We start from the raw sequence: 25816 nt of genomic DNA on the forward strand, positions 1-25816 counted from the left end.
GATGTCCACATTTTCAAGAAATGGCAGTGGCTATAACATTTATGTTGTAAAAAAATGGCCAAATATTAAAGATTAAGAGGACATTTGATTTAAATCTTGTTTAGTCAATATTAAACAAGGAGTAGATCGCGCAGTAAAGTGTAAAAACAATCATCAGGCCGTTGGTCATTTGTTGTAATGCATAATGTACAGTCGTGGCCAAAAGTTTTGAGAATTACATAAATATTGGAAATTGGAAAAGTTTTTATAATAGCAATTTGCATATACTCCAGAATGTTATGAAGAGTGATCAGATGAATTGCATAGTCCTTCTTTGCCATGAAAATTAACTTAATCCCGAAAAAAATATTTCCACTGCATTTCATTGCTGTCATTAAAGCAGTGGTTCTCAATCCTGGTCCTGGGGGACCCCTGCTCTGCACATTTTGCATGTCTCCCTTATTTAACACACCTGATTGAGATCATCAGCTCATTAGGAGAGAGATCCATGAACTGAACTAACAAGCTGAAGATCTCAATCAGGTGTGTTAAATAAGGGAGACATGCAAAATGTGCAGAGCAGGGGTCCTCCAGGACTAGGATTGAGAACCACTGCATTAAAGGACCTGCTGAGATCATTTCAGTAATGGTCTTGTTAACTCAGGTGAGAATGTTGACGAGCACAAGGCTGGAGATCATTATGTCAGGCTGATTGGGTTAGAATGGCAGACTTGACATGTTAAAAGGAGGGTGATGCTTGAAATCATTGTTCTTCCATTGTTAACCATGGTGTGGCTACTAAGATTGCACCTAAATCAACAATTTATAGGATCATCAAGAACTTCAAGGAAAGAGGAAAGTGCCAGGATCGTCTCCTAAAGAGGATTCATCTGCGGGATCGGAGTGCCACCAGTGCAGAGCTTGCTCAGGAATGGCAGCAGGCAGGTGTGAGCGCATCTGCACACACAGTGAGGCCAAGACTTTTGGAAGATGGCCTGGTGTCAAGAAGGGCAGCAAAGAAGCCACTTCTCTCCAAAAAAACATCAGGGACAGATTGATCTTCTGCAAAAAGTATGGCGAATGGACTGCTGAAGACTGGGGCAAAGTCATATTCTCTGATGAAGCCTCTTTCCGATTGCTTGGGGCATCTGGAAAAAGGCTTGTCCGGAGAAGAAAAGGTGAGCGCTACCATCAGTCCTGTGTCATGCCAACAGTAAAGCATCCTGAGACCATTCATGTGTGGGGTTGCTTCTCATTCAAGGGAGTGGGCTCACTCACAATTTTGCCCAAAAACACAGCCATGAATAAAGAATGGTACCAAAACACCCTCCAACAGCAACTTCTTCCAACAATCCAACAACAGTTTGGTGAAGAACAATGGATTTTCCAGCACGATGGAGCACCGTGCCATAAGGCAAAAGTGATAACTAAGTGGCTCAGGGACCAAAACGTTGAAATTTTGGGTCCATGGCCTGGAAACTCCCCAGATCTTAATCCCATTGAGAACTTGTGGTCAATCCTCAAGAGGCGGGTGCACAAACAAAAACCCACTAATTCTGACAAACTCCAAGAAGTGATTATGAAAGAATGGGTTGCTATCAGTCAGGATTGGGCCCAGAAGTTGATTGAGAGCATGCCCAGTCGAATTGCAGAGGTCCTGAAAAAGAAGGGCCAACACTGCAAATACTGACTCTTTGCATAAATGTCATGTAATTGTCGATAAAAGCCTTTGAAACGTATGAAGTGCTTGTAATTATATTTCAGTACATCACAGAAACAACTGAAACAAAGATCTAAAAGCAGTTGAGCAGCAAACTTTGTGAAAACTAATATTTGTGTCATTCTCAAAACTTTTGGCCACTAAAGGGATAGTTCACCCAAAAATGAAAATCCAACCCCGCAAGACCTTCGTTCATCTTCAGAACACAAATTTTTCTGACCCTCCACAGACAGCAAAGGTCCTTCCACGTTCTAGGTCCAGAAACGTTGTAAGGACATTGTTAATGTGTTATCAGGTTCAACCATAATTTTATGAAGCTACTTTTTGTGCGCAAAGAAAACAAAAATAACAACTTTATTCAACAATTTCTTCTCTCCCGGGACAGTCTTCCGCCATTACAAAGAGTACCATGACGCATACGCCTGATGTTGCTGATTTTTTTTTTAGGAGCAGAACAAAGCACATGCATGTGTCATGGTACTCTGAAATATTGCACGAGGGTGATGCAGAGGAGTTTGAATAAGGTTATTTTTGTTTCATATAATTATGGCTGAACCACTGATGTCACATGGACTATTTTAACAATGTCCTTTACAGTGTTTCTGGACTGGACCCTTGCTGTCTATGGAGGGTCAGAAAGCTCTTGGATTTAATCAAACATATCTTCATTTGTTATTTGAAGATAAACAAAGGTCTTATAGGTTTGAAGCAACATGAGGGGGTGTAATTAATGACAGAATTTTCATTTTGGGGTGAATTAATTCATTAAAAGTTACATTGTTTAGAATACATTATGTATTTTAACAGTTTAGTTCAATAAAACCATATGATTACTTGGTTTAATACTTTATTTGAACTAATTATTGCCTCATTGCTATATGCATTTTAATTAGTTTTAAAGACTATTTTTCCACACACAAAAAAAAATATAATTATCCGATAACTCGATTAATCATCAGAATAATCGACCGATTACTCGATTACCAAATAATCATTAGTGACAGCCCTACAACTGGACAAAATGTTGTCTGAAATGCAAATTACTTTATATTAACTTATGCGGTCAAAATACGGTCGATTTTGCTTATTATTTAGCTTGTACTGATCTTTGTTCATGTAATTTTATTTTAACATCAATAACAACATATCTTGTTGTCTGAAGTGACTTAAGAGAATGGAAGATTTTTGAAAAGCAAATTATTTTTTATTTATTTTTCTGATTTATTGGTAGATCCTCACAACAAAACATATTCATTTCTATAGCTTAATTAAAAGCAATAAATCACTTTACTATTCAAATTTCTTGAAGCATAGATAGAAAAAGCAGCTTCTGCTTGGTTGCATTTCAACAGCACACATTCCAAAAGACGAAAACGATTAATTTGAGAAAGTGTATTTAACACTCAGCCAGAATTCTTCTCATTCTCCTGTGTGAATTTCAGCTGAGTATAGTAAAAACAGCTTTACTGCATTTACTAAATTGAAGTCAGCACAGCTGCCTGTCAGCACACAAACTCCCTCATTGGACTCTTCAATCCATTATTCTCTCTCCCCCCCCTTTAAATCCATTTCTCCGGGCTTTGCAGCTCGCCACGCCTCGCCTCGTTTTTTTCTCAATAGTTGTCAGAGCCTCGGGTCACTCACTAGTCGTCGTGAGGCATCTTCCACTCCCTTTCTTTCTCTCTCTGTCTCCCTGTCCTCCACCTTCTCAGGCTCCAGCATCCGTTTTGCAAAGGCTGAGAAACCCGTGGACCGCGAAGCCGTTCGTAAATCGTTGGAGCTCTGCATTAGTGAGGCAGGAAAACAAACGCCAAGTCCTTTCTCTTCAAAAGTTCGCGACTCAAACTCCGACCATGTCCGGCGAAGACGCACCTGCCCAGCAGCAAAACGCCGAGGAGCAGAAGCAGCAGCAGCAAGAGACCAAGACGCCCGCCGAGTCCCCAAAAACCGAGAGCAAACCAGACCCACCGCCCGCCAGCGCGTCCACCGAGGCCGCCGCCGCTGATGCAGCCGCCGCCGACACCCCAGCGCCCGCCGCCGAGAAAGCCCCAGAGGAGGACACCTTCAGCTACCGGGCTCTGGTGCTCACCGGCTACGGCGGGTATGATAAGGTGAAGCTCCAAGTGAAGAAGGGGAAACCGGCTCTTAAGAGCGGCGAGGTGATGGTACGCGTGAAAATGTGCGGGCTCAACTTCGCAGACCTGATGGCGAGACAGGGACTGTACGACCGGCTCCCGTCCCCGCCTGTAACCCCGGGCATGGAGTGCTCCGGGATCATCGAGGCTGTCGGTGAAGACGTGACTGACAGAAAAGTGAGTAAACTCATAGCTTAGCTCATCTACACAGCCATTTATTGATTCATATTCGTTCTCATCCTGTACACTTAAAACAAAACGTGTTGTGAAAACGTTTCCCCAGTGTTTGCGATTATTTATACGCTTTAAATTCAAAGAGACAACTCCTTCTCAAACTCCTGTCATATTCGGAGACAAAAGAGGAGCGGGAGGGGCACCGATAGCCTCATTTCAGAATCACCGGAGCTCTCTGACCCGAGCAATGGGCCGGAACGCTAAACGTTCACGGGAGAGCGAGCTTTGCTCGTACACGCGGCAAGTTGAAAGTAACAAACCGTCTGATGATACTTTTTATACACAGTTATGCAAACACGCTCCCACGTCGCGTTCACCGCAGCTTGGTTAGCGTTTAGTTTTATCCCGTCACATTGTGGATGCAACCACCGCCCCTCTTTCTCTCTTTCGCGCACCTGAGACGCACAACATCCAGACGGTTCTTAAAAGTAGCGAAATACGCCTTTGACGGTTTTCATTCACTTTTAGCGATTTTTGCGAGCCGGTGTCAAGTGGGCGAGCAGAAAAAAAGGGCGAGGCGCGCAAGGGGGGAAAATGCTAATCGCACGCGCCCTTTGTCATCAGCCTCGCGCATTGTGACACCGACATACACTCTGACATCATTCATCATTCTTGCCAGCTTTTTCTTCTTCTCCTTTTTCTACATTTTGACCTCTTTAATCATTAATCAAAGTTTTTCTTCCCTTCATATAAACGTCAACGCCTATTTCTGTAGGCACGGCGCCAATGCAATACAGTTTCTTATTATTACCATATTTGATATAGTGGGCCAGCGGATATCTGTGTGATTAAACAGTGTAAATAAATCCAAATCTCGGGTTACTTTTTTCAGCCCTAAAGCTGCGGAGTCTTAGTATAACGTGGACTAATTGACTTTCTATGTGCTCCATATGAACAAATCGATGAGTCATGCCTGGTGGTCGCTGCGCTGGTCTCCATGGCAACGTATCATGGCAACGCCATGCACCGGCTCTGTGTGAGAGTTCGTTGAAAGGATTTGATATTTGTGTTACCGAGAATAAACATGTTTAATGAGAACCAGTCGAGGAGGTAAGATGTTGAAGAATTGTGTGAAATGCAGATTAAAAGCCTGAGCCGGTGTTAACAGGAGAGAAGGAAAGAGGGAGCGAGCACTAGGCGTTGGCTGGTGGGTGATGCGGAGGAGGAAGATAATGGTTCAGCCCTTCCTCAGCCTCGCCTGTCACCGATATTGAATTTAAAGGTCACCGTCCAGCCTATCTCCCTCTCTCTCTGTTTGTCTCGCTCTGTGTAATACCATGTCAGCAAGCAAACAATTGCTTCTTCTCACATTGAGAGACCTGATAGTGCTTGGCAAAGCTGACATTGTTTGGTGAGCATGTGAGGTGAGGAATCTGCTGATCGCGGTGTCCGGAAAATGACTCGTTCTTGGAGGAAGAGCTTGAGAGACGCTATACGCATCTCCATATACACCCTCACAAGCTGAAGGCCGTGACATCCTCTCACATGACCTGACAGATGTTATTCCTGAACTGCTCTCTTGTGCCCACTCTCTGTCTATATTAGCATTTTTAGATCATGAATAATTCATGTAACTTGTTGCTTATGCGCACACACAATATTTATCAGAGTTCTGCTGCGAGGATCAGATGCATCTGTTCACAATTATCTTCCTCTGGACCACATTGTCAGCCTGGAATTTCCTCTCTCTCTCTTTCCTCTTCCCTCCCTCTCTCTGTGTGTGTGTGTGTGTGTGTGTGTGTGTGTGATTTGACAGGTCGATGATAAACAGCGATGCAGTGAATATCAGTAAGCGAACAGCAGGACACAAGCCGCTATAGCCCAAATCTGACGGTGCTCTGTAACATTTCTGATCGAGAAAGGTTTTTGACATGGAAAGCTGATGTGGTTTCAAGAACACGCGTTTAACAGCAGTTTAACTGCGCCATAAAGGAAGAGTTATGGGTTTATGAGGCGTAGGCTGAGATTTGTTCAGTTAGTGGTACTATAAGAGTGATCAACAAGCTGCATCAATGTGGAAAAATAATCAAAACTTTTACTAAGTCGTAATCTCACAATACAACGAGAGGTAACAGTGTTTCACAATGTGGTCACAGAAGTGGAAACTGTATTGGAGCTGTGATGGAAGTATGACCTAATTTGACAATTGTAGGGTATAAACAACACGGATGAGGATAAAATGACTCTCTAAGCCCCGTTTCATTAGGTACAGTGTAAAAACAAGCAGCAATAAATGGATAAACTTCACAAGTCAAACTGCGACTGCAGTACCTTGCTGTGCGTTGAAGTATTTTAACTTTTTAACAGTTTTTTTCTAAGCATTTAATACTTTTATGAAAAATGTATGTAAATATATTATATACTTGTACATGGAAAAAAAGACTTCCAAAAAGAGTGAATACATATCATATCTGTCTGAAAGTTATGGTAAAATTGCTGCTGAATGTTAAGTTAGTAGTTAAAAAAATATTGCAATTTATATGCAATGCATAATAAGCAAGTATCGGTAATATTAATATAAAAACAGGGGATATCATAAGCCTGGTATTTGTCACTGTATTTTTTTTTACCCATTTTTTGAGACCTTATTTCCTTCTCTAATTCATTTCAAATTTTGCCAGACAACAAATAAAATCATAAAATTAAATAAATGATGAAACAACACTGAATGAGGGGGAAAAGTATAAAATTTGTGTAATCTCTCTATATGAGATTATTAAAATGCATGCATAATAATTATACAATTTTTACTAGTAGTTAATATTTAAATAATAGTTTTTAATATAATATTTTAATAATTAGTTCAAATGTATAGCAGAAATATTTAGTAATTAGTTTCTCCATATTTAGTTGCCATTTCATAGATGCTTCCAATTTAAAATTTCCTAATAATTTACAAACATTTACACACCTGTCATCCAAGATGTTCATGTCTTTCTTCGTTCAAAAAGAAAGGTTTTCAAGGAAAAACTTTCCAGACTTTTTCTTCATATAGTGGACTTCAATGGGAGCCAATGGGTTGAAGGTCCAAATTGCAGTTTCAATGCAGCCTCAAAGGGCACTACACAATCCCAGCCGAGGAATAAGGGTCTTATCTAGCGAAACGATCAGCCATTTTCATAAAAAACAAAACAAAAAACATCTATATGCTTTTTAACCACAAATGCTTGTCTTGCAGTAGCGCTGACCATTCAATCTTTACACATGAAATTGTAGACGCACAGAGCTAGTGCAAGGTGAGCATTTGTGGTTAAAAAGTATAACTTTTTTTATTTTATTTTTTTTTTTAGAAAATGACAGTTTCGCTAGGTTAGACCTTTATTCCTCAGCTGGGATCAAGTAGAGTGCTTTGAAGCTGCATTGCAACTGCAATTTGGACCTTCAACCCGCTGATTCCCATTGAAAAATCCTGAAATGTTTTCCTCAAATGTAATTTCTTTTTGACTGAAGAAATAAAGACATGAACATCTTGGATGACAAGGGAGTGAGTAAATTTTCAGGATTTTTTTCTTTTTCTGGAAGTAAAGTAATCCTTTAAAGCAACAGTGTATTTTTGCATGGACTGCACCCCACCTGGCGCATGCGGGGGCTAAGCGTTTTGCTCAAAGGCACAGTGGTGATAAAACAGGATTGTGATCTCAATATCTCTCCACCCCACGTGGGATTTTCAGCCGCCGTCCTTTGTGTGAGCAGCCCAGAGCCTCAACCGCAGGACTACTGCCACCACATACAAAACAAACAAACAGATAAAATAGACAAAATCAGTGCTGGGAGACAGCAAAGCTTTATAGAGCAGAATCCCGCTCATTTCCACAGCAACAAGATTAGAAGTTCGCCGACAGATGTATTGCGTGAGCCAAATGCATTAGAGAGAGCCACTTTACCCTTCAAAGTGTGTGTTTGAGTGTGTACGTGCATGCATACAGGACAGGAAGAGACTGGAGAGACATGGGAGAGAGGATCGCAGCCAGTGACTGACATCTCACAAGACCTTCAGCTGGCCTTGAGCTTTGCGATCTCAGCTGAAAAGTGTGTTTGTTTAGCGCAAGCACAGCATACATAGTATGATAAATTTGTGACACAAGTGTGACTGTTTTGCAAGGCTGACGAAGAAAGCGAGAGAGAAAAGGAGGGGGAAGAGGGCTGATTTCCCCGTATGGTGAGTCATGATCACAGTTCCTGGCCGAGTCTTGAATGTCCATTGATCTGTGATGTGCAGAAAGTCCAATTAAAGGAGAAGGAAGAAGAAGAATGGCAGAACGCAAGACTGAGACGTGGAAGATGTGAAGAGAGAGACAGGAAAGACTGCAAACTGTGAGGAGAGATGAACTGGGGCACAGACGTATCGGCTTGGGAGTAGTCCCGCTCTCTAATTGGACAGTATAGACAAAGATGCCCATGCGTCCCTTGGGCCTATTAGACTATGTGTGTGTCTTCCTGTCTGTGAGGGAAGCGCTGGGTATATTAGTGTTTGCGTCACACAGAAAAGCTTATGTGTGTGTGTGGTTTCTGAAGCTCGTTGGACATTTGTGCCAAGTATGTGTGTCCTCAGAAAGAGAAATAAAGAGATAGGTGGTTTTCTAGCCATGTGTGTGTGTCTTCTCTGAAGCTCATTGAGGCTGAAGGATCTGCCTGCCCCCTGATGAGAGGAACTGATCTTTAGAAATAAAGAAAGACAGAGATACAGGGGGAGATGGGAGATGAAAAGGAGTGATAGACGGAGAAAGAGTGGTGGAGGAAGTGGGATGTTTATGATGCTAGCGATTGAGGAAATTCACAAGCGGAGGACGGGACACAAGTGTTGAGTGTTTTTGTGCACGTTACAAAGGTTGAATCAGTCAGTGTCACTGCCTTTATGAATTCTGAAAACAGCTTAAAGGTGAAGTGTGCCATTTGTTGGAGCTAGCGACGCCAGACAGCGTTGCAATCTGTTTATTTGAGCTGCTTGACTGGGTTGGATGTAACAACCATGATTTAAAGACGTGGACTATTAGTAGTGCAGATATTAGACTGTGTGTTAGTGGTACTTGCTATTGCTCATGCTGAATTTAAAGGAACACTCCACTTTTTTGGAAATGGGCTCATTCTCCAACCGTTTTGAAATCCATTCAGCAGTTCTCCTGTTCTGGCGATATCTCTTTTAGCATAGCTTAGCATAGTTCATTGAATCCTATTAGACCAATAGCATCGCGTTCAAAAATGACCAACGAGTTTCAAGCTTTGTCCTATTTAAAACTCGACTCTTCTGTAGTTATATCATGTACTAAAACCGGCGGAAAATGTAAAGCTGCGGTTTTCTAGGCCAATAAGATTAGGAACTACACTTCCATTCTGACGTAATAGTCAAGGAAGTTTGCTGCCGTAACATGGCCGAAGCAGGCAGAGTAATATCAGGCAGCACATGTGCAAATGCTAACCTAGCTGGGAACTAACTTCAGGCGCTGCGTGATATTACTGCACCTGCGTAGTTCACCCAAAGATGGAAATTGTGTCATTTACTCCCCCTTATGTAGTTCCAAACCTCTCTTTTTCTTCTGTGGAACACAGATATTTTGAAGAAAGCTTTAAACTCCGTTTAAAGAGTTTGTCACACCACAGAAAAATGTTATTAACTACCCAACCTAATTTGAATGATTAAAAAAGTAAATAACCAAGTAAATAAAATAAGTTATCAAAATTTTGAAGAAAAAAAAAGCAGTATTGTCTGCTTTCAAATGCTTGGAGGCGTGTCCACTGGCAGCGCTGAAACCATGCCCACTTTTGGGAAAGTTGCTGCCTCTCTCAACTGTCAAATACAAAGAAATTTTATTGAATAGAGGAGTCCAATAAAGGAGATGGAGCTGTTTTGTAAATGATCACAGCTAGGCAATATGCATTTACGTGATGAAGGCACAGCTAGCTAGCAAACTGTAGGCTGTAGTAACTAAAGGTAATGATAAAAACTGCCGATTGAGTGGGTGGACCATTGATGCGCTCTAGTTATTATAGTGTTAGGGGACGGGCCCAAGCTCAGTGGCTCCAGTGCATCATTGAGAGAAGATTTCAGGCCCACTAAAAAAAAATCCTGACACAAAAATGGTAAAAACTGTTCTTAGTATTAAAGAGTTGCAGAGTTGTGGCCGCACCACAGCTAAAACGAAAAAGGCACAGAGAAACAGCAACAATGAAATCGCTTTCAAAATGATTTTTTTCCAGTTAATGAACGATAAAAACATTGACACCAAATCAGCTGGTGTCACCAGTCTGCTGGTGTGGACGCTAATATAGTTATCTTTATAGTTATTGTTTTTGGTGTGAATGGGTCTTAACTCCTCAATTCAGTACTACATAGTTCACAGTCTTTGTAAGGTATTTTCAGCAATACATTTCTAACATGTATATTGTTTAGAAACAATTTTTTGAATTGCCTGTACACACACTTTAACCAATTTTAATAAAGTGAAAATCCAAAATAATGCTAGAGTAAAGGCTGGACTAAAACAATTGACCATCAAATGCCATGTTAAATGCGTTACTTGACTTTGCAAAGAACGGACCAGTATGATTTTAACTCTAGACTAACAGACCTAGATAACACAAATGTAGCTTGGCTTTATCCAACATGTCTACACCCTAAAATTGCGATGTAATGAAATTAGTGTCAGACCTTTTGTTCTGTATTGTGGTGTAAATCTGAAAGAAACAGCTTATTGAAAAAGAAAAAAATAGGGTGGGGTTATAGTTCGATCCATTGGTTGTTGATTTGATAGAGGCAGGTCTGAAAGCAAGCTTGCATTTGGTTGTAAGAAAGGGACAGGGTTTAAAATACCTGAATGATTTGAGAAGTCCAGCATACTTTACCAGAAAGAAATTGGCCCTTTCACTGGAAAGTCAAGTTATGAAATTTTGATTAAAGTTTTAGTTCACCCAAAAAACTGTCCATGTTCTCCATGTCGTTCCAAAAACATAATTTTAATGAAATCTGTTTTCTTTGTGCAGAAAGAGTATCCTTGTAGCTTCATAAAATTAAGGCTGAACCACTGATGTCACATGGACTATTTTATCGATGTTCTTACTGCCTTTCTGGGCCTTGAACGTGGTAGTTGCATTGCTGTCTATGCAGGGTCAGAAAGCTCTCAGATGTAATCAAAAATACCTTAATTTGTGTTCTGAAGATGAACAAAGGTTTTACGGGTTTGAAACGTCATGATGCTGAGTAATTAATGACAGAATTTTTATTTTGGGGTGAACTGTCCCCAAAAATCACAAGCTCAATTTAAAAAAAATAATAACTTGCATTAGTGACTTGCACAGGAACAGTAACATACAGGAAATAGTGAATTTCCATTTGACAAAATACTAGATTACACATTGTTAGAGATTTTGTAGGCTCGACTATGCAACAAACCACTGTAGCTCAATTTCAGCAGCACAAACCTATTAATGGTGGCTCAGAGGTCGTGTGTGTGCGTGCGTGCGTGCGTGTGTGTGTGTCTAGTATTCATCACGTTGTGGGGACCAAATGTCCCCACAAGGATGGGAATACCAGTAGATTTTGACCTTGTGGGGACATTTCTCAGGTCCCCATGAGGAAACAGGCTTATAAATCATGCACTGAGTTTTTTTGAGGAAGTAAAAGTGTGCACAATCTTCTGTGAGGGCTAGGTTTAGGTGTAGGGTAGGTGTAGGGCGATAGAAAGTACGGTTTGTACAGTATAAAAACCATTACGCCTATGGAATGTCCCCATAAAACATGTAAACCCAACGTGTGTGTGTGTGTGTGTGTGTGTGTGTGTGTGTGTGCATTCCTGATATCTCCTCGTTCCAAAGGAAGTAGTGGACGTCTGCTCAATGATTTCTCCTTTATCTGTGTGTGTATGTGGGTCGCCAAGGTAATTGAAGGATTTTCAGTTACAACTGATATTATCAAACAGCTCTAAATGCAGCACATTTATCCGCTCCAAGAAAAAGATTAGCAAAACAGTCCAGCTGGCCAGCAGTACAGGTTTAAATATTTTGTTGAGGTATGCTAACTGTCTTGAAGGGTAATGACAACAAAACATACACAAGAGATCCCCCAGATCTCTACAGCTGGCCTATCGTCTTGCCAAAAAACTTTTTTTTTTTTTTTAACTCTGCTGCGCAAAACAGCAAATGAACAAATAGCCCTACAGATCCAATGAGCATTATCACATCTTCTCGAATGCGCTCTTAATGTTTATTGACATATACTCAACATTGTTGCAGTGCTGCTGTGGTAACTGTGGCGTAAAAACACTGAAAGGCATATTGTTGCTGAAACATTCCAGGGCTGTTTTCCAAATGTTCCTTGAATGTTTCTTTCTCTTTCCTCGTCTGTAGGTGGGTGATAAGGTCCTGGTTCTGAACCGGAGCGGTATGTGGCAGGAAGTAGTAGTGGTGGCCACCACACACACCTTCCTGATGCCTGAGGGCATGAGTTTTGAGGAGGCGGCAGCACTTCCTGTTAATTACATTACCGCCTACTTGATGCTCTTCGACTTTGGGCACCTGCGTCCCAACCAAAGCGTACTCATCCATATGGCTGCAGGTAAGCGAGTGTGTGTGTGCTGTAGAGATTATGCAAATGTACAACAGGCTTCGTAACAGGGATTACATGCAGCCTAATGCTGTTATATTTTCATGTGCTGCAACACAATGGACACATCCATTATGTGCAGGTGTGCGTAAGTGTTTGTGTATACGATCCTTGCAGCTGGACAAAGGGGAGCACTGGGGCTTTTTACGCCGACGAGGGAGTACAGCAGTGGTTTACATTTACTTACTTGCTCCCATTGCCATTCGTGGGAGTGGATCAGTGAGTCCCTTGTGGCAATTAACTTTTTCCAAGTGTTGTCCCCAAGGGGTTTCTAACTCTCTGTGCAGGTGTACGTATGTGTGGGGGTGGGTTGGGAATCGGTGCTCTCTAATAATGAACTTTGGGAGGTACTGTAAATGCAGGTGCAGGATTGAATAGTTTATTAGTTCTCCGAGGATGTTCCTGTAGGTGTCAAACAAATCTCTTATCGATAAATTCATACGAGCGTGTCCCTTGGCAGCCGTTTAGTTTATAAATGTTTAGACAATGTTCTGTTCGCACTGAAGCCTGCGCTCTAGTTGTGTTGGAAAACACTGACAGTTTTTTGGGATGATAGTTATTTGGTGAAACTGTGATTAGACAATTATTCATTTAATTATGCAACATTTAAAGTGATTATGGGTTTTGTTGTTGGAATAGAACGGCGTGTGTGTGTGTGTGTGTGTGTGTGTGTGTGTGTGTGTGTGTGTGTGTGTGTGTGTGTGTGTGTGTGTGTGTGTGTGTGTGTGTGTGTGTGTGTGTGTGTGTGTGTGTGTGTGTGTGTGTGTGTGTGTGTGTGTGTGTGTGTGTGTGTGTGTGTGTGTGTGTGTGTGTGTGTGTGTGTGTGTGTGTGTGTGTGTGTGTGTGTGTGTGTGTGTGTGTGTGTGTGTGTGTGTGTGTGTGTGTGTGTGGATAATTCAGTCTGTGAGTGGGTTGCGTTGTTTCTTTAAGTGTGGATTTTTATTCATAAGAGTCCTGTTTTTTTTCTCACCAAAGTGAGATTTTTGTGGTATCAGTATTAAAAAAAAAAAAAACACTTTTTAAAATCCTGAGTGATATCACATCTGCCTATGAGAGAGAATGTTGGGGAAAGAATGGGGAGTAGTTGGATGCATCAAAATTGCTGATAAAATCTGTGAACTTTGAATAAACTACTCTGGTATGAAACGCCCCCCACATACTCAAGAAATACCAATGTTAAAAATGCCAACATTACGATGAAGAGTACTAGACAGCCTTCTCCTGCCTAAGAGCACTGCTTAGGCTTACATCCAATTAAAACAAGTGTTTTGAAAATGAAAATGGCAAACATTGTTCAGAATTAAATATTTGATTCTAATACTTTATACTTAGTATTGTCATTTTTGTATGCATAGTTTACAGAGAATCTCATTAGCTTTTGTAAGACAGCTGTTAAAGTCTGTTTATAAGTGTAATTAGAGCTGAGCACCCATGGTCGCAGCGCCAGCTACTGGTAAAAAAAAATTACTAAATTGTTATTTTATCTTACAACTACTGGCTTAAAGGATTAGTTCACTCCTGACCTGAATTAAAATTTCCTGATGATTTTCTCACCCCCATGTCATCCAAGACGTTGGTGGGACCCAAGGGGTTGAAGGTAGGGGTGTAACGATATAACCAATTCCACGGTTGGGGTCTCAGTTTTGGAGCCACTGTTCGGTTTGGTTTGCTGTGGGTCTAGGGTTCATGGCAAGGCATCAGCAATGCTAAAGAACACTAGATTCACTTAAATTAATAATAATGATAATTGCTATGTTAGATCATGTTAAATCATGCATTAACAAATGAGACTTCAAAAATTGTTGGTTTGTAAAATGTTACCAAAAATATATTTCCTTAAAAAATGTAAAAAAACAAAAAAAATGAAATAATGACTAAATAATGCAAACAAGTCATTAGACAAAATTACTTAGGCTACATATAAAAATTGCATGTGCCATGGATAAATGAAATGGAATAGCAAAAAAGGAAATGATTTTTATCAAATAACTCAATCTGACAATCGCTTGCAGAGCAAACTCAACCGGGATATTATTAAGGCCATTTGTGCATTTTGAAAGAGTGGGAGAAGACGTGGTAGGATTCCACTCAATCTATCTCACAGGAAGTTGTATAATGACTGGTCTGCTCTGATAATCTGTTTGGATTCAACCTAGGGTTGTGCCGATAGACGATAGTATCGTGTATCGACGATAGTCAGAGATATCGCCTGTGGCTGATGCCCTTGACGATAGTTAGACGATTATTATTATTATCCGTCAAAAAGGCGCCTAACTTTAGCGATGCAGCGCGGAGAGTCGGTTATAGGATGCTTCAGAAACTTGCCGCGGTATAAACACACGCAAAGAGAGTGGCTACGTCGCCTTAACGCGCCACAGACGTGTGCAGTGAAAACGGGTAACGCATGTTTCACACATACTCCGTCTACAGTGCGTATGTGTTGCGTCCGTGCACCCACGGAGAGATTTTCATCATACAGCACGGTGTAGATAGATTAACTGATTCTAACGGGAGTGTTATATTATATTAGCATTGCACAGTCATTAGGATAACAGAGGTAGTAAAACGTGGTTCAGGCTGAATTAATTACCATATATCAGAATCGGTCTGTCTGTATATAGTAGGCTAAACATAAACATTCACCTCAGTAACATCTGTATGCGTTAATTAGAATTACGATGCGATCAAATGGCGCTAAACATACGCACGTGAATTACACGGGCATCACTTCTCCACATTCTACATAAACTGAATTACAACATCACCTGATGACAACGGTCAGACATAAAGCGATAACATTATCGCAATATGACAGGTAAAGAAAGATACACTCATTTACATTCATGCACGCACATTTACCACTCACTGAGGATAGCAGAGAATGAAACCGAAAGTAAGACCTCTCCGGCAGAACTATATCGTCAGCGCTCTGTAGCCTACACGCACAACTTAGTCACATGCCCAATAGCAAGTCTACCTTTACAAAATGAATAAGGAATTTAGTACATAGATAATTAAATAAATCAGCACGATAGTATTGTTTATCGGCGATCTCTCAGGCTGACGATAGGACGATATGAAAATTGAGCATATCGCCCAACACTAATTCAACCTACATGCAGTATAGCGTTAATGTTTGCAGGAATTTCCAGCTATAATCGCGAAATCTGCGGGAATGTGTAGAATAATGCTTAAAGGTCCACTATATGGAGAAAAATCCTGGAATGTTTTTCTTAAAATCCTTAATTTCTTTTCGACTGAAGAAAGCAAGACATGAACATCTTGGATGACATAGGGGTGAATAAATTATCAGGAAATGTTCATTCTGGAATGAACTAATCCTATAATGGTACATGTAGATTGACTGGTTCATGCTCCAACCAATTAATTTTTTTCATTTTTAAAACTTTGAGAATCATTGACGCCATATTCTGAACACAGCACCACTGAGTGATCTGTTTCATTGCACTTTCAGCAAATATTGTACAAACCTAATGGATTTTTATTCAAAATCCTTTTGGCTGAAGCAGCAACAGCATTTTCTTTGGTGTGCTGATTCTCAAATTAGTATTTGTATTTGGCATCTGACTCTATCTATTGTGATACACATCACTTAGTTCTTGCAGTTCTTAGTTCTTTTCTAATTAAAATTACTTTAAAGAAGCCTCCTGAGCCCTGGAAGAGACTTTCAGTAGTATAAGCCAATTTTCAAAGCGATGATATAGTCATGTGGAGGTATTACAGTGTTTTGTATGCAGCACTTTTGCAATAGTTGATTAACTTGTCCTGAGAAGTGCCTGGAGGACTTCTGTCTAACTACATGAGAAGTCAGGCACACCATTTAAAAAGCATATGAAATGGTTTCTGTTCCATTGCTTTCTGTGCACTTGTGGTGAACAAATGTTACTCTTGTTAGTGGTATGCTTTTGCATAATCATTGATCTCATGAAATGCTCAGTGTATGTAATGAAGACATACCTTTTAAAAAACACTAACACCACGAAAAAACACTAACAGAGCCTTTTTGTGTAAACCTTACGTAAAACCATTCTGCAATGAATTGCGGCATTCAATTTAGTGGGGCAATTTATGTAAGAATGGATTTACAAATTATATACACTGGAATCAGTTCTGCTTGTGTTTCATGAATGAGGCCCAATGAACAGACTGAAATATTCTCATATTCTCTCTCTCTGGGGTCTGATATGTATCTGATATCCCCTGTCGCTGTGAATACTGGTGGACATATGCATCAGACAGTGTGGGTGTGGATGTGGATGAAGCTTTGGCTCGGGGTGGAAGGAAACGCTCTCGTCCAACTGGAGTGTTGCAGAAACCAGAATTCTCAAACAATCTCGAAAGCGTCTCCTTGAGCCGCCACCACACCCTACAAGAGACGAGAGGGAATGTTTTAAGACAAAGCGTAGTAGTAGTCACAAATATTTGCAGAGAAATCAAACCAAAACCCCCATAATAAAAAGAGGTCTCTGGTCTGTCATTTCTGGAGTGGGGGCGTCAGTCACAGATGAGTAGTCTGTAGTTATGTAGCACGTCATGTTTCTCGTAATTATAGCCATCGCTCTTTGTTTCAGCTTGTAAGTTTTCTTGTTTTTTGAGATTGTTTGTGTATGTGTGAATGCTCAAGTGTGCGTGTCTGTGTGTGCTCAGGAAGCCCTTGGTATCTCAGTGCACAGGATGTTTTTTGAATTCGCTGTAAAAATGGAAATGTGTTTCCTCTGAGTTTCACTGAGAGTAAGGAATAGCACTGCACCTTCATATGGAGCATGATGCATAACTTTAGGTAAATAAGTTTGGCAAACCACAGAAAAATGTGTTATTAACCCACCAGGCAAATTTGAATGATTAAAAAAAGCTGTCAAGTAAATAAAGTAAGGTATCAAAATCTTGGAAAAAATAAGCAGCGTTATTTGCTCTCAAATGCTGGGGGCGTGTCTGCTGTCAGCTGCTGCCTCTCTAACAGTCAAAAATACAAATAAATTTACATAAGGTGACCGAGCTGTTTTGTAAATTGCAATTAGGTAATATGCATTTACATGATGAAAGCTAGAAAAGTGCAGGCTGTAGTAACTAACGGTAATGACAGTAACTCGCGATTGAGCGGGCGAACCAATGATGGTAATGCACTCTAGTTGTTATAGTGTTCTGTGAGAGCCCAAGCTTAGTGGCTCCAGTGCATCAGAGAGACATGATTTTAGGCCCACTCCAAAAAATCCTGAACACAAAAATGGTGCAAAACTGTCTAACTCCACAATTTAGTACTACATAGTATACAGTCTTTTAGAAACTGAATTGCCTTAACACAGACCTTAAGGGAATAATTTACCTCAGAATGAAAATTGATCTTAGTTATTAGTTGATGCTTGTTACTTTTTTTTTCCATTCAGCAACAGTGCAGAAGAACTGAAGCTGTCTGGCTTTAAAGAACTTTACTTCCAGAACAAAAATTTACAGATAATTTACTCACCCCCTTGTCACTGTAAAAAAAAAAAAAAAAGTAGTTTCAACTTAAAGTGTTCGTGCTGCCGTAAAATTAAGTTTACTCAATTCAAATATCCACGTTTTTGTGTAGTATACAAACATTTTATGTTGACTAAACTTACTTTAAGTTGAAACAACTTTTTTCTTTTCTTTTTTTTTTTTACAGTGAAGATATTTTTGTCTTACTTTCTTTAGTCGTAAGGACATTATGCTTTTTAAGGAAAAAAATCAAGACAGTTTTCCTTATGTTCATATGTTAATTTTGTAAACACTGGGTCAGTACTTCTGAAGCGATGTAGGATGATTTTGAAGTTGGAGGAGAAAAGAGATGGGAGTTTTTTTGACATACCCTAACCTTTTGACCCAGAATGCACAGAGTTCACACAGAGCTAGACAAGATAAGCATAGTAATTATATAAAATGGTTTTTTTTTTTTTTTTTTTTTTTTTTTTTAACAAAATAACTGATCGTTGCACTAGATTAGACCTTTCTTCCTCGGCTGGAATCATTTGGAGCCCTTTGAAGCTGCATTTAAACTGCATTTTGGAAGTTCAAACTCGTGGGCACCATTGAAGTCCACTAGATGGAGAAAAATCCTGAAATGTTTGCCTCAAAAACATAATTTTTTTTACGACTGAAGAAAGAAAGACTTCTTGGATGACAAGGGGGTGAGTAAATTATTCTGGAAGTGAATTTCTCCTTTAAGGGTGCATAAAGTATTGGATCACAAACAGATAGGTGTATATGGGGACTAAAATGTTTTGTGATTGGATCAATCAAATGTGTTTAAAAGTGCATATTAGACTACAGCGATTTGTACTGTAAACGCTAATTCATCCTGATGAGTCCCGCCTGACAGTGAAGAGCCGCCTACTTGTTATAATAGTTTGTCGTATCTGGAAAACCTTAAAGGATGTCAATGGGCGCTTTGCTTGTAAAATAAAACAAACATTACACTCGAACCAAAAACAGCATTCCAGGATTACAACATCCAGGAAGAACAGTCGCCATCTGCTACAGTTTATGAAATCGATTTCTAAAGATCTTTAACAGTCCCCTTCTCCTGTTATTATTATTATTATTTTTAATAGTGAATCCAATGAGTTCTGTCATTTATTCACCCTCAAGTCGTTTCTTTTATGGAACACAAAAGAAAAGTCTTGAATGTTTACTCTGCTCAGTGAAAGTCTATATGACTTGTGTGTTATATTCTTCTAGTCTTCTAAAGTCATGCAATAGCTTTTTGTGAGAAGAATTTGAGTCGTTTGTTAAAATTCTTCCCCTAACCGCAGCATTATTAAAGGATTGGTTCACTTCCAGAATTAAACTTTTCTGATAATTTACTCACATCACTGTCATCCAAGATGTTCATGTCTTTCTTTCTTCCGTTGAAAAGAAATTAAGGAGTTTGAGGAAAACATTCCAGGATTTTTCTCCATATAGAGGACTTCAGTGGGGATCAATGGGTTGAAGGATTCATTACAGTTTCAAAGGGCTATACACGATTCCTGCTGAGGAATAAGGGTCTTATCTAGCGAAATGGTCGTTCATTTTCTTAAAATAAATATTAATACTTTTTAACCACAAATGCTAGTCTTGCACTAGCACGACTTACTGCATTACATAATCATGTTGGAAAGGTCATGCGTGACGTAGGTAGAAGTACCGACCCAGTGTTCAGAAAGAGAACATGCAAAGAAAGTCAAACACTCTTCACCAAAAAAGTTAAACAACGATCTCAGATGATTTTGAAGTTGGAGGAGAAAATGAGTTTTTTGCCCAACCCTACCCATTACACAAAGAACTAGCCACACATGACCTTTTGAACATAATTATGTAATGCATAAAGTTGAGCTAGTGCAAGACGAGGCTATGTGGTTAAAATATATACATTTTTATTTATTTTTTTTAGAAAATTGTTGATCGTTTCGCTAGATTAGACCCTTATTCCTCGGCTGAGATCGTGTAGAGCGCTTTGAAGCTTCATTGAAACTGCAATTTAAACATTCAACCTATTGATTCCCATTGAAGTCCACTATATAGACAAAAAACCTGGAATGTTTTCCTCAAAAACCTTAATTTCTTTTCGACTGAAGAAAGAAATACATGAACATCTTTGATGACATGGGGGTGAGTAAATTATCAGGAAATTTTCATTCAGGAGTGAACTAATCCTTTAATGTTTTGAATTGGCTTTTATTTCTATATTTTCTAAATTTTAGATTAAGTTTGAGTCATTTTATGTTTTTAGTTTTAGTTCACAATGACAACTGCACGACTGTCAAGTTTTATTTGCATTTTTACATTTTAAACTTAAAGGATAACTGTTGCCAAAATGCAACCTGGGCTGTTTTTTTTTTTTTACTGTAATCGAGACAAACTTATATCTAAAAGCATAATTACGACAAACGAGCCGTTTTTGAGATTGACTGTGATTTCGTTTTGCGGTCAATGGCTGGTGAATGGGAGTACTAAGGGCATAACTTTGAGCGCATCAAAATCGATATTTTTACGAGACTAAGAAGGCTCGACACACCATGAAACTTTGCTCGAAGTATCGCCTGGGTCTCTACACATGAACTCGAGCATTGAGAACATTGTGTACACAGAGTTTACTAAAAAGAGAGGTTTTGAACAACTCACTTACACTGTTTGGGTTTCCGCTCGCAGCCGTCTTGCCAGTCAAGACGTGTCGATCTCTGAATGCGAATGAATGGACTCCATAGGATGAAATATTAGGCTTATATGAGGCTCTTTTTACAACTAGAAGGTTAATATTGTTTTTCACTTGCGACAAAACAACGAATTAGCCGTGCATTTATATGGAAATATGCTTTAGGAGCTATCCATCCTCGCATTCGAGGCAAGATGGCTACGAGCGGAAACTCAAACAGTGAAAGTGAGATGTTCAAAACCTTTCTTTTTAGTAAACTCTGTGTACTCAAACAATGTTCTCAGTGCTCGAGTTCATGTGTAGAGACCCAGGCGATGCCTCGAGCAAAGTTTCATGGTGTGTCGAGCCTTCTTAGTGTTATAAAAATATTGATTTTGATGCGCTCAAAGTTATGCCCCTAGTACTCCCATTCACCAGCCATTTGACCAGAAAATGAAATCACGGTCAATCTCAAAACCGGCTAGTTTGTCGTAATTATGCTTTTAGATATAAGTTTGTCTCGATTACAGTAAAAAAACAGCCCAGGTTGCATTTTGGCAATAGTTATCCTTTAATGTGACGCTTTAATTTTTGGGTGACATTTTCCTTTGCCTCGTATATTGCGTTTACATCTCTAGCATTCCAGTTTCTTGGCTTTAGCTCACTCCCCTATAAGGTTGGACATTAAAATGTGATAGTAGCTTTCTGCTGATTTTATAAGCAGCCAGAGCAGATCAGTGCAGAGTACAGCTTCTTTATTGTGACAGCACCTCATGCCAAATGCTACACCATTATCTGTCTGATTGGTGTGTGAGTCACTTGAATTCGACTGACCGGTCACTTTGGTTTGCTGGATCTTTGCCTTGAACTCTCACTTGAGCTCCAAGAACAATTTAACAATAAGTTTCAGATACTAGAAGCTGTTTATAGATTAGCGCAATTTTGCAGCCTCCACTTTGAATTCTGTCAAACAACTCGCAGTGAAACAAGTCTCCCTCTCTCCGTGTCCTCTATTTGCACTGAGGGTGTGGGCTGAGTGCTCGTATGTTGGGAATCTGTAGAATTCCTCAGTGTTTTGGGGGAAAATTCCCTCTCGCTAGAGGAGGGTGATACTGGGAGGGTAATATTGTTGTGGCCGAGATTGTTGGCTGCCAAGTGTGTGTGTGTGTGCGCGTGTATGAATGTGTGGATAGAAGGAAGCATAAAGAGTTCACTGTGCGTGTATTTCGCCCTTGTATGCCCTTGTGTAAAACGACCTGATGAGATGAACATTGTGCTTAATTGTCTTAAATTTAAAAAAAATGCCACACAATCCGAAGCACAGCAAATGGAATTAAACAGGAGAGTCAAATTATGTAGCTACGGATTCTTTATGTTCTCTTGCGCTCTCACTCTCTCACTTCACAGAGTTAGTTTGATCGGTGTGCTTATGTTTTATTCAGAAACACTTTGTGTTTGGATTACTTTTTAATTACAGTGTTGCCGAAGAAGTCTTACTTATAGCCAGACCTTTGACTAAACGACATATGGTGTGGTCCTCACTGGCGCTTATTCTGGCCAAGAACTGCCCACTTGGACAGAAAGAGACCTCCTGAAGCGACCTACTACAGTTTTTGTTTCAGCATGCTATTTAGAGGCGGGTTTATCTGAAATACAACACAATTATCGACCAGTGGGGAATATATATATATATATATATGTATATGTCAAGTTAACAATTATCCATACCCCTGGCAAATTCTGAATTAAAGTTACTTTTATTCAACCAGCAAGTTTTTTTTTACATTTAAACAAAAAGTGGCAAAATTATTCATACCCTTTGCAAACTGTCACAGTCTATGGGAAAATCCAAAGTTCTATACCATTCCAAATAGTCCAAGCTGTTCTAAAGCATCCTAATTACTCTGATCCATCAGGAACAGCTGTTTTAATCAACTCAACAGGTGAAAAACAGAAGCTCTCTGCTGTTGGTTTGTGGACAGTCATGGCTCAGACAAAGGAGCTCACTGAGGACCTGCGGCTGCGCATTGTGGCTGCTCACAAGTCAGGAAAGGGCTATAAGACCATATCTAAATGTTTTGAAGTTCCAGTGGCTACAGTGCAAAGTATTATTTAAAAAAAAAAAAAGACGTTCCGCACTGTGAAAAATCTCAGAGGACGTGGTCAGAAGCCAAACGTGACACCTGTGCTGGCCAGGAGGATAGTGACAGAGGTAAAAAAGAATCCAAGGATCACCACCAAGACCATCCTGATGAATCTGGGCTCAGTGGAGACATGCAAAAAGCTGGTCAGCAATTATAGGAAGCATGTGATTGCTGTAATAGCCAATAAAGGCTTTTCTATTGATTATTGAGAAGGGTATCAATAATTTTGGACATGCCACTTTTTGTTCAATAATTTTGACCCATTCAATGTATTTTTGGCTATTGCTGCTTATGACTGGTTTTGTGGTCCAGGGTCACATATTAGAATGTATGGATAGATGGATTACTCCAGTTGTTAGACATTGGGTCTGACATAATTTCCCATTCCTGAAGCCTGATGTGGCTTTCCTACCTGTGCAGAAATAGTGAAATTCACACAAGACTTGGCGAACACTCGAGACTACGTGAGGGAGAGTAAAGTATGCATATTTTTGGAGATTAGCAGATATGAGCACACATGAAAGAGGTTCATTTTGTGTGTGTGTGTGTGTGTGTGTGAGGTTCAGGGGATCTCTTGGCAGCTGTACCACAGGTCTTGTGATCGGAGCTCATTGGTCATGGGGCAGCCTGGCACTGCACTCCCCCCCCCCAAGAGGTCCAGGAGACGAGACGGGAGAGACAGCAGGTTAAAAAGCATGATGTGAAAGAGACATGTGTTCTCATGCATTGTGAGCTGTCTGATAGAGAAAATGGCGGCCCCGCTGCTTTCAGAGAAACCAACTCTTCCTGAGTCGCCATGGCAACACAAACTTCATTCACTAGCGAGTGAATGAGAGAGAGGAAGAGAGGGCCAGTTTAATGAAGTGATGGAACAGAAGAAGATACTGTATACGAGCATTACAGAGATTCAGTGTTGCCCCTTACTCAACTCTGATCTGATTTACTCTGACAGAGTCATAGCTAATTAACTTGCAGAGTGTAGTCAGTGTACGTATACATGGTTATATTTAGCTATACGTTGTGGGCAAAATAACATAATTTGTGGCCTTTCTACATCATAGTGGGAAGAGATGTCAATATTGTCAATTTCTACACAATTTATAGTGTTTGACTGTATCAGCGTCAACCATGGAACTGCTCTTAGTGTTATTGTTAATTTACTTTATTATATAAAAGCATCTAAAAATGTACTTTCAAGTGCGTCATGCTCTATTTTTTGTTATTCATGGCTTTTTTCTCATTTTTATAGATTTTGTCTCTGACTAGGCCGTTTTTGCACGCTGCTCGTTGAGCCTTGGGTTTATTTTATTTTGTTTTAATATGTAATTGCATTTTACTGTATTGTATTGTATTGTATTGTATTGTATTTATAAACATCTAAAAATTTATTTTACTTTAAGTGTGCCCGACTGTATTTTGTATCATATTCATAAATGATTTTTCTTCATTTTTATAGATTTTTTTTTTTTTTTTTTTTTTTTTTGTCCCTTGACTAAGCTGTTTTTGCACACTGTTGCTTATTGAGCCTTGAATACTTTATTCATTTTTTTTTTCTAAAAATGTACTTTATTTTTAAGTCTGCCAGGCTCTATTTTGCATCATATTCATACATTTCTTTTCTTAGTTTTTATAGATTTTTTTTTTTTTTTTTTTTTTAAATAACCCTTGACTAGGCTGTTTTTAAATGCTGTTGTTCATTGAGCCTTGGATATTTTATTTTATTTTATTTATTTTTTTTGTCAAATGTACTTTACTTTTAAGTGCATCAAATTTTATTTTACTTTTTATTTTACTTTATTTTATATTTAATTTAATGTATTTAATTTTTCTCTGAAAGTTTACTTTACTTTTTAAGTGAATCATATTCATAATTTTTTTTGTTTGTTTTTTGTTTATAGTTTTTGTTTCTTAACTAGGCTGTTTTTGAACGCTGTTACTCATTAAGCTTGGGTTTTATTTTTTTTATTTTATTTTATTTTATTTCAGTGCCTGAAAATGTGTCAGGCTCTGTTTTGTATCATATTCATGGTTTGTTTGTTTTTTTTTTTTTTTTTATTTTCTCTTTTCTTAATTTTTCATAGATTTTGTTTCTTGACTAGGCTGTTTGCATGCCCTTGCTCATTCTGGCTGGGGTTTTATTTCATTTAATTTATTTAATTTTAATTTATTTAATAAAGTGTTTATTTTTAGAGCATCAGGCTCTATTTTGTATCCTTTTCATCATAAGTTCCAGGCTCCAGCTAAGTAAAAGTGTGTGTTTGCAAGTAATATTCCTCACAATCCAATGTGTAGAGCACTTGATGATCACATTTTATGGGTATCACTGTATGTATATGCGCTCTATTAATTTTGTTATTAGATGAGCTTTACCCTTTATAGGTTCATGCACTAGTGACCTTTTAAGACACCGCTCTGCCTCTCCCTGTGAAACACACACACACACACACGACATGCAGTAAAAATTGAGATTAAATGGATCTGCTCACAATCTGTCTGATGTAAATGGCATCTTTAAGACATTAGACCCCAGACAGAGCTCATGATTGGTGACCTGCTGTCCTGGAGCCTCTCTTAGTCTTGAGGTTAAAGCCCGTCACTAAAAATACTACGCTTTGAAATGACTTAAAGATGTTTGCTGTTGCTGTTTTTCAGTAGTAACTGCAGCAGACCGTGTACGCAGTAAACAGTTCTCATAAAACGTTCACCATAAACCACCACATTTAAACATTAAGCTTTTAGATGTTCACGAGTCTGAGTTGCTTTCTGATAATTTAGTTTCTTTTGTCATGGGGTTGCTACAATGGTCCCAATATTTGTACATGTGTGCATGGGTACTCGTCTTTAAGGTTATATGTC

General features: G+C 39.3%; 1 protein-coding gene across 1 annotated transcript in view; it reads left to right on the forward strand.

Annotated features, from left to right (window-relative positions):
• Window positions 1-3101: 3101 nt before the first annotated feature.
• vat1 (vesicle amine transport 1) overlaps window positions 3102-25816 on the forward strand; it is a 36938-nt gene continuing 14223 nt past the window's right edge. Inside the window, exons 1-2 of the mRNA XM_073841931.1 lie at window positions 3102-4011; window positions 12409-12616. Of these exons, the coding sequence (XP_073698032.1) occupies window positions 3553-4011; window positions 12409-12616 (667 nt within the window). The 5' untranslated portion in view covers window positions 3102-3552. The remainder of the gene's footprint in view (window positions 4012-12408; window positions 12617-25816) is intronic.

This window comes from Garra rufa, chromosome 1 (assembly GCF_049309525.1).
Source record: "Garra rufa chromosome 1, GarRuf1.0, whole genome shotgun sequence".
Taxonomy (NCBI): Eukaryota; Metazoa; Chordata; class Actinopteri; order Cypriniformes; family Cyprinidae; genus Garra; species Garra rufa.